The sequence below is a fragment of the Planococcus citri genome, chromosome 5 (genome assembly GCF_950023065.1).
Source record: "Planococcus citri chromosome 5, ihPlaCitr1.1, whole genome shotgun sequence".
Lineage (NCBI taxonomy): Eukaryota > Metazoa > Arthropoda > Insecta > Hemiptera > Pseudococcidae > Planococcus > Planococcus citri.
This window is the reverse complement of record NC_088681.1, coordinates 54,802,209-54,812,457: the sequence shown is the minus strand read 5'-3', so window position 1 is coordinate 54,812,457 and position 10,249 is coordinate 54,802,209. Positions and strand designations below refer to the sequence as shown.

Here is a 10,249-nt window from a genome sequence, read left to right as displayed (position 1 = left end):
GTTTTATTTTTATTAAAACTTAACTACCACTTTTTTTTGCAAAAATCCTCATAATTCATCGTATATTATAACCCCCTTGAAGCTTTTTTCGAAATTCTGAGGGCAAGTTGAAAAAAAATGGTAGTTAAGTTCGTCAAAATAAAACTTAACACTCGAATTTTTCAATTGTTCATAAATCTAGTGCCCCCCCCCCAACAGGGTGAAAATTACAAAAATTTGAAATACTGTGTGACGTATCGTTTGTTGGGTTTTCGAGAGTGCTGAATTCGAATATCGACGTATTTTTTGGATTTGGCCACTCAATGTCCCTTCAGCTCCCCCCCCCCCCCCAATTTTGAAGAAAAGAAATGAAAATAGGTACTTGAGCATTTTACGTGAAAAGTTGATTCCGATTGATTCGAGGTTACTGAAGAGTATATCTTCGCCACCGAAAAAAATCACGAACCTAATCATTTAAAAAGATGTTTTATCATCATCATCAACTAAAATATTAATATTCTATTTATTTTTCACATACGAGTAAGTACACGAATATTTGAAGAAAAAAAACTCGTTCACTCCCAACAAGGAAGAATTTCCACCTATAAGAAACCTCATAAATTGAAAAGTCTAACATATAACATGCCCTTAAGGCTAAAAAATTCGACACAATTTTTCAATCATTTTGCAATTGCCTTTTTAACGTTATATTTTCTACTCTTTTACTTGTAAAAAAAAAATCCTGTAAACCCTTTCGATGGTATTTTAATGATGAAAAATAAAAACGTGAAAAAGACACATAGGTATATTTTGGTAAAGTCTCGCTAATACCATCCCATGTACCAGTACCAAACCAACTACCCACCTACTTAATGTATATATTTTTTTTTTACGGTTGATCAAAAAATAGGGGAAAATATAAGCTCACACGTAGATATTCGTACACGTACTCCGCGCTATCTTCCATGTCCTCATTTGTATATATAGAAATTAAAAATACATTTCAACTTTTCCGACCATAAATTTTCTCCTCAGCCGAGCAAAACAACGCATCAGTGAAATCCGCATCCGCCCCATTCCCACCCAAAAAACTACCTGTTCGGTATGTTTCGGCGCACATCATTCTGGTCAAAAATTATATAAACTCGGTCTATGTACTGAGCCAACACAGTCTGCTCTAGCTTTTCCTTTTGCTTTGTATTTTATCCTCTAACCAAGTACCTATGTAACTTTAGTACTCGTATACGTAAAACATCGAATTTTCGAGTCTCTTATGTATGATTCATTTCTTTTTCACGTCGTGTTTTCTACTATTTTAATTTTTACCGCTGTATTTTGCTTAGTCGACGTTGATCATGTGACTGACCAGACATTATCTTTTATTGACTATATTCTGGCGGAGTTATTCGATAATACACCTGTTGCCAGCAGGGGATTCTTAAGATATTCGTTTTGAGCTGAAATACGCGCCATGTGGAACGTGACTGTGAGTTTGGAAATATTTTTTTTTTAGCTTTTTTGAAACTAGTAAGTACATGTAGTTTTATCAGGGGATTTTTTTTGGGACCGAAATAATTTTTTAGAGTGATATTTTATGTACTTGGAGTAGTTTTTGTTTTATGTGCTTTTAAAATTAATTATTTTATTCGTAAATAATTTTATGTTGATGATTTTAAATTTATTTATTTGAAAATGTGTGCATGGTTCAATTTATGTATTTACTGTTTTAATTATCATGTATTCGAATCTAAAGGGTGTCCTAGAAATGAGAACTAAAGATTCAGTAGAAAAAAAAACTTCAAGTAAACGTGTTGCCTGTCTTAAAATTGTAAGGTACAAACAATGTTTAAAAAAATTTTAAAAATCAGTTTTTGATTTTGAGGATAAATGGTGCATCGAAAAATGAGCTAAATTTGAATAAATGTGTTTTTTTCACTTTCAAAAAACGCAAGGTAAAAGTTTTTCAAATTGTGATTGAAAATGTGACCAAAAAGTTGAATATAGCTAGTCGAATAATGAGAAAACTTTATTGCAAATAACTGACATTAAAAATATCAGTGAATAAAGTCGATAAGAAAATTTGAAAAAAAAAAAAATAAATGCGAAAAAACCATCATTAATTGAGTTTAAAAATTCTCCAAAAATCTAAAAATTTATTTGTGCAGCTGAAATTTCGGTTTTGGTGATGTCAGACCATGCTCACTCCATAAAAATATTATTTTGGAGAATTGAAGGCACGAGCTTGGATAAAAATTGTGTAAAATGGCTTTTTAGAGACATTCAGGTCAATTTCACAGTTCACTCTCCTTTCTCATCCTGTTCGAGAAAACCAAATTCTGAAAAATTCTGGAAAAATCACACGAAAATTGACTTTGCATACCTAGTTGGATATTTTTACTATAAAAAAGTTTTTTTTTTGATTTGTTTTCACTGTTGCCATTTATGGAAAGGGAAGAGGTGAATAAATTATTACTTAACTATTTTTCTGTTTTTTCCCTCAAGATCTAAAAATTATGATTGGGGCATCATTTTTGAATTTTTTTTAAAATTTTAAAGCAGTCATTTTCAGGAAGCAGAATCATCTTCATCAATCCCTCCTCCATTTTAAAGAATTCAAAAAAAATACAACTTCTTTGTCATCTCGTGTACCTTCCTAGAATGGCTGTTATACTTATCCTATTTGGACATTTTTTGGTTGTTTTTTACCCTCCTATCCCCCCCTCAAATTGTTCGTTTTTATAAAAACTAAAAATCCTTAAAAATTTTAGCCCTCCAACTTGAAATGCAAGTCCTATAGAAAGATCATAAAGTTGGAAAAAAAATAATAAACAAAACAAGATTCAAAGTACCTACTCGAAAATTCATCATTTCTGTGTCAAAATTTGTTCACATAAAAATTTCCCATCTTCAAAAATTTGCTGAAAATATTTTATTTCTGCGTGAAACTTCTTCGTAACTTCTTTTTTAAATGAGAGCTTTTATCAGTACCCCAAACAATGCTAGTTCCCTTGTATCACCCCCCCCCCCATAATCTAAAAAAATGAAATTCTGTGGACCAATATTTTTCGAAAATTTCAGAATCCTTCTAAATAGCCTCCTATTCAAGAAAAATCCTCTCTAGCCACCCCAAGCAATATCAGTTCCTTTGAATGAACCTTCCCCTCACCCCCACCTTTCAAAAAATAAAAAACAATAAAAAATTCGAGTCTTCAAAAAATTTTGAAAATTAGAAAAATATACCTAATTGAAATTTATTTGATTTTTTGATGATTTTCTGAATACGTTCAAAAGTGTGTTAAGTTTTGAAGGAATTTTTGATCAGGAATGAAAAATTTTCAAAAAAATTTTGCACCCTTCAATTTTTCAACTTTTTTGGATTTTTTTTTCAATTTTTGAGGATCTTTACAAGAGGAACAAAGTTAGATATGGGGGGAGGGGGGTTTAATTTTCGAAAAGGGGCGAATTTAGAAAAATTCTAACACAGATATGAGTTATTTTCAAAAATTTGTCACCGACTTTGATTCAATTCATTTTTCTCAATTTCATTCCACGAGGTGGGGAGAGGGGATGGGGGCCAATCAAGAGAACTGAAACAGCTAGAGAGCTGAAGGAGGTTTTTTCTACTAAAAGACATTTTTTAAAAGAATTCTGGGCCAAAAATGAAAAATTTTCAAATTATTTGGATTTTTTGGATTTTTTTAATTTGGAAAAAAATGAGGGCTCTAGATACAAATTTTTTGTCCTGGGGGAAGTGGGAGGGGGGAGGTAATAAGGAATTATTTTCTTACAAAATCTGACGACTTCTGCAGTTGGGAGTGCAAGAAAGCGAAACTTCAGAATAGTAGCCACTTTAATTTATACCCTTAAAAAAAAGATCAATTAAAAAATTCATCGAAAATGGTCTCAAAGGGTCTATTAAAATCTTCAAATTAAAATTCAAACATTTTACTGGACTTTGGACAGTTCTTTTGAAAATTTCTACACAATGTTGAACTCATTGTTTCTCAGATTTCACCTCCCCCCCCCCCCCCCCAGAAAATTTCATCATCTTTCTTTGGGATAATTTTTCGAGTTCGAACCCCACCCTCTTCTTTTCATTTCATGAGCAATTTCTCAAAATGAAAATAATTCTCATTGAATGAATTTTTGAAGAATTTTTTATGAAATTCATGAGCAATTTCTCAAAATGAAAATAATTCTAATTGAATGAATTTTTGAAGAATTTTTTTTTGAAAAGTGCAAGACTTTTTCATGATTTGTAGGACTTGAAACACGATGAAACTATAACTGTATCAAAATTATGTCTCGAAGAGTCAAAAATAGCCCCATTCAGCCAGCCCTCGAAACTCTTGACAAAAAGTCACAAAATTAGACGAAAATTCATTTATTTATTAAATTGGCAATAAAATAACTCAAAAGGCAAGAGCTTTAGTGTTCATTTGTATAATTACAAAACTTTTTCGAGAATAATTTACAAATAAAAGGGAATCAGAAACCTCCAAACCCTTTAAAAATTCAACATTTTCCAACCTGTGACATTTTCTCGAGCAAATTTCAGTATATAATTTTTTCGGGTCGAGATTTCAATAAAAAATAAATTTCAAAAAAATTTCCAATAAGTATAGAAGAGAAAATATGTTTTATCGATTCTTCTAAACCTTTTTCCAATACATACGCTACATAGCTGTAAACTCACCAGTCACCATCATGTTCAGCCATCTTTCGATGTCATTTTACTACAATGAAATGTCAACCGCGTGAAAATGTTCGAGGCACGTAGACGTTAAAAAATTAATACCATAAGCATCCGAACGTCATAACAAGTTTATAAGAGGAAGATGAAATAACTCCACGTTTAGGTTTTTTTTTTTCATAATTCACGAGTTTAAAACTTGGTAACTTTTTTTCCTCCAGGAAAACGTAACTGCGAAAAATGTTCGCATAGGTTGATACTTTTTTTTTTCTTGCAAATTACTACACCTCACTCGTTGTATTTTTCCTTTCACTTACACCGTCGAATATTTAAAACATTTAGCCGAAATTCTGTTCCATTCTCGTTCCAAAAAGTGAAAAAAAAATGCTTCAAAACGTTAACCCCTCCCCGAAGACTTTATCAATATCCATAAATAAGAAAAAAGGAGAAAAAAAAAGCGTCAATAAATTATATCAAACATTAAAGAGGGAAAAGTCTCACTATCCAATACACAGCGAGTAGAAGCAGCACTTCTCACAATAAATGAGCCCTCAACTCTTTTAAATCACCTCTCACGTAATAAGAAATTTATTACTTTTCCAATTCGACGATTCTCTAACGTCGAATGAATGTTTTTGGGCAATTTGAAAAAAAAATCATTTCGCCGACGAAAAGCAGTGAAAAGCAAAGAGAATAAATGCGCTAGTTTTTCCACCTTTTCTAACTTGAAGTTCGCTTTGTACATATACCTACTATACTATTGACGAAAGTAAAAGTTCACGTTGAGAACACTCTATTCTAATGCGTGTACATTAAGAGTAATTTTATAAAAGCATGTGTTAAAATATAAACACCGGTATCCCCAATCTCCTCATCCATGTTCTACTGCGCCGATGTGGCTCTTTTCTAACCTTTTCATGCGCTAAGAAAAATTACCTACACGTCGAATTTACTATAACTCTCTCTTCTTCCCACATATACTCACTCAAAACACTATTCGCGCGATGGTTCGGTTTTAGATTAAGTACGTATTTCTATACAATTCACTCACGTGTATAAAAAAAGCTAAGTGATAGCATGCACTTGAATTATATTTTGTAAAAGCGTTTCGTCGAGCTCGCGAAAATTGTGAAAAAAAAAAAAAAGGAAAGAGGAAGAAAGAAAATACATTCCGGCGAACAAAATATTACAAAGGGCTGATATTTACTTTCATGATCGAGGCTAAAAATAAGGTAATTTTTCAACAGGTGAAAAGTTAAAGTGAATGAAGAATGCAACAAATGAAACATTTTACGTTAATAAATTCCAAGAGGTTCGTCATTATCATCGACGATGTTATGATGAGGTGCGTTTAAAATGAATTTCTCGACCATTGCTCAAAGTATCTGGGAAAAAATCTGCCGGAAAAAATAAATCACAAATGTACTACTGAAAAATTTTATGCTGTATAATTTCGTATATTTTAATTTTTTTCCACGTAGGGTACCAGTTCTCGCAAAAAAGTTTATTTTTTGCCACAAGCTACCTATCAGTTAACCCAAATTTAATTTTTCAACTTTTTTTTTGCAGGTTCCCCAATTCCAACCTCTTGTGGGTGGGGCTAGTTTATTTGAGTATAATATGGGGGTACAGATGTGTTACCATTGAGGGGGGGGGGGTATTACAACTGTACAACCTTAGCACCAAACAATAAACTTATTGGTAATCCATGGCTTAATTAAATGTTAAGGGTAAATGTTTGGATTGTTGATCTGGAACTGGTGCATCTTTCTGTGATAATTGATCTTGATAATTGGCTCCCAGGGTGCATGAAACAAATGAACAATGTATTAGAATAATTGTTCTAAAGTAATAATACTATGACTTTTGTGAATTGAGATCCCCTATTTCACATCCAAAACTCACTACTAAGACGTGTGCGTACATTTACAGTTCGGATACTTGTTTTGGGAGGAATAGGGTTGTTGGGGTAATAATTATTATCTTGTATTCGTTTCTACTCAGCAATGCTCGTGCCGAATCATTTTAGCTGTACTTTCAGCAATGTTCTCACATCATTATCTCGTACTTCGAGTAACTTATGTAATTTTACCTGACCAAATGGTCTGTATTTCGTGTGTGCTTTTGTGCATTATGTTGTTTCGTTAATTAAACAATTTTTGATCATTGTTCGAATATTATTTCGAGTTATTCTTCATATTTTGCGTTATGCAATAAACAAGGGTTCATATGAGAATTAGCTTACTTTTGAGGATGAGTTATTATTCACTTACATGCGGCAACAAGGTAGTCTGATTTCTACGGCTTTCTCAATTTCCAGCAGTTTGCGAATACAGTGGAATCGCTTACAGCGAGGTTGAAGGGACCAGACATTTTGCTCTTTGTATCCACTCTCTCGTACTAAAAGGTATTGCATTTATAACGAGTATCTTGTAATAACTGGATACAAAGAGCTTCTTGTTATAAATGATACTCGGATAACACGTGTAGCAAAAAAATTGTCAATTTTACTATTATTTTTGACTTGTCAAATCTATTGGAAACAGTTTCAAATCATTTTGAGCAGTTCTAGAGTCTCCAGCAGCTTTTTAGAAAGTTCTGTTTTTCAAAAAATGCCACAAAGTCTGCCCTTATTTCAAAATTTTACCAAATTAAACTATAAAACTGAAATTTGGGATTTAATGAATGTTTTCTGCATGAACACTCGTTATAAGCGGAAGAAAAAACAATAAAATGAACCAAATTTCAAGAATTTCAGTCGTACTATCCGGATTCCTCGTTATAAATGAGCTCGTTCTAACAGGTACCATATTGTACATGTTTAAATGATGTTGTGCTTGGGACCGAGCATTTTGCTCGTTGTATCCAAAATCCTGTACTAACCGATCTCATTATAAGCGATTTCCACTGTAGTTGTTTTCATGAATGCCAGGTGGTCTGGATTATGTATGTTGACTTCTTGAGATGAGTATAGATCTAGTGGACAGTTTTCTACAAAATGTGTTGACATCACAGTGTTACATGCTTTCCATCTTCCGGGTTGTTGTCATGAGGACATTTCGGTGAGTGTCTTTTTTTTGAATTTGTCTAAGTGATTGCTCAAAATATTTCAAAATCAACACGGCAAAATCTCTGCAAAAAATGGGTGTAAAGTCTACCCCTCGAGGGAAGTTTTAAATACCCTACAAAGTCAATTTTCATGTGCCTTTTTCCCCAATAATTTTTTAGAATTGAGTTTTCTTGAGCAAGAAGATTACCTACATGAATGTTCATTAAAAGCCATTTTCATATTTTTTTTTTGGCAGGCTCGTGCCTTCAAATTTTGAAAAAAATATTGCAGGAGTGAACATAGCCCAAAACCCTCATAAGTTAACCAAGCTTTCAGCTGCACAAATTGATTTTTTAGATTTTCGAAGAATTTTCAAAACCCATTTCATAATTGAGCTACTTTGGGTCAAATTCAAAGATTTTACTTCATTGATATCGTGAAAACTTGAATTTTTAACATTATTTCCGTAGAGTAGATAAAATCTGAGAAGTTGACCCAAAATAGCTCAATTACAAAAGTTACAGGGAAAATCAAATGAAAAATCTGAATTCACTGTGGGGTAAATTTGGTCAACGTGAAAATATGGGAAACACAGAATTTGTTACTGAACCATGTCACTTATACAAACTTCTGCTGGATGATAGTGTAACAAATCTTCATGTTCACTATGTTTCAGAAGAAATGGTCCAGGTAGACTACAAATTCAAAGATAGATTTGTGGAGGACAATTACAGTACCAAAAGTGCTAGTGTGTTTTAAATGTAAATTCCTCAATTTATTTGAAAAAATACCCATACCTAAATGCTTTTTTAAAAGGGTGACTAAAGTAGGGGGGGGCTCTGAAAAAAGGGTTCAAAATAAAGGATATAGAGGGAGCTTAATTTAACTTTTTCATCTAGATAATTGAATATATACCTCAAAACGTTACTTTTGGCGCAAATTACAGGTTTCTAGTTTTCCAGGGGTTCCCGAAATATCAAAAATTTGAAAAATTGGAAAATTGGAAAATTGAATGTTTGAGTCCAAGGGCAAAATTTTATTGAGTTCAAAATTTAGTAGGATGGGGGTCTTTCAGATACTAATAAACTGTAAAAAGCTTTTTAGTGGGGTTCAAAGGGGTAGATTCAGAATGGTGGTTCCAAAATTTTCAAAAAATTAACCCCCCCCCCTCCCTCTATTTCTGTCCCTAGGGTCGAAAATAGGAAAATCATCTCGCATAACGTTCATTTTACGTTGAAAAAGTTTTTGAAAATAATGCTCAGTGGTTCCTAAAATTCGTTTTTTATTCATAACTTTGGGAATCCCTGGAGCCCCAAAAAAATGGTCATTTTGGGTTGACTAACTGCGGATTCGTATTTGGGACATTCATTACTACATTTTAGAGAGGACGAGTCGATAACTGCCTGGGCCCAAAAAATGGCCTTATCGCAACTCCCCCTTTTACAAAATGGCGTCATTTTTGACTTTCAAATGCGGAAGGAATGATCCCGGTTCCAACCAAGCGTGAACTGAGTCGATTGGGGCCTCTGGCGGATGCATCGATTAGGCCCCTCAAAATTCCCCCCTCCCCCAAAAATTAGGCAACACAGAAGCCCAAATGGAGCGAGGGCAAAAGCTTTCAAAAATTTGTATTTTGAGAGATGGAAAATAATGTTTTTTTTTTAAATCATCAGTCTATTTTTTTGACACCAGAATTTTGGAATTTGAATATTAAGTGACGAAAAATATCACTTTTGAAATAAAAGAAAACCAAACAGGCTCGAGCAAAGTTAGGACAAAAGCTTGCGAAAATTCATGTCTAGAGAGAGTGAAACTTTGTATATTTTTGGTTTAAACATGGACTCATGGAAGGCCCCTTGGTCTCAGGGGACCTCAGGAAATCGCCAGCCAACTTCTCAACGAGGGGAAGGGGGCAAACCCAGATTTTTAGGCATGAAAAATCGAAATTAGAGATAATTTTCTGAAAGATCTTTCGTGAGGTGCGATAATTTTATAAAAACGAAGGCAAATTGTTCAAAAAACGAAAAAACGTTCATTTTTGCATGTTTTATTTTAAATTTTTGCACGCAAGGGGGGAATGGCCCCTTCGGCCCCTGACTACGCCACTATCCACCCTTGGTTCCAACTGCTGTATCAGGCAAAAAAAAGTATTTTTTTTTTCAATTTACTCTGTTATCGAAGAGTTATCCGCCCATGATGACCAAAATCAGTGTTACCACTTTTACAAACCTACCTATTAAAATAAATTTAATTAAAAAAATTATGAAGTTTACGAGTTCAAATTTTGAAAAAATTATGAAAAGAATAATTTTAGAAAAATTGCAATATCGTTTTTTGTTTCCTTCGAAAATTTTTTACTTTTTTCATCATTTTTCGACAGAAAAGTGAAAAAAATTCCCCCTACCACCTAATTGAGCACAAATATGTATATTAAAAATTCTGATTACTTCACGTTTGACGTGGAATTACTAAATTTATTATCTATCATTTTTTTAAATGTTCTTTTTTTCAGTAAAAATCATTAAAAT

General features: G+C 33.0%; 1 protein-coding gene across 1 annotated transcript in view; it reads left to right on the top strand.

The window, feature by feature from the left end:
* The first annotated feature begins 1,162 nt into the window (after window positions 1-1,162).
* Window positions 1,163-10,249, top strand: part of LOC135846553 (orexin/Hypocretin receptor type 1) — a 111,818-nt gene continuing 102,731 nt past the window's right edge. Inside the window, exon 1 of the mRNA XM_065365717.1 lies at window positions 1,163-1,465. Coding sequence (XP_065221789.1) covers window positions 1,451-1,465 — 15 coding nt within the window. The 5' untranslated portion in view covers window positions 1,163-1,450. The remainder of the gene's footprint in view (window positions 1,466-10,249) is intronic.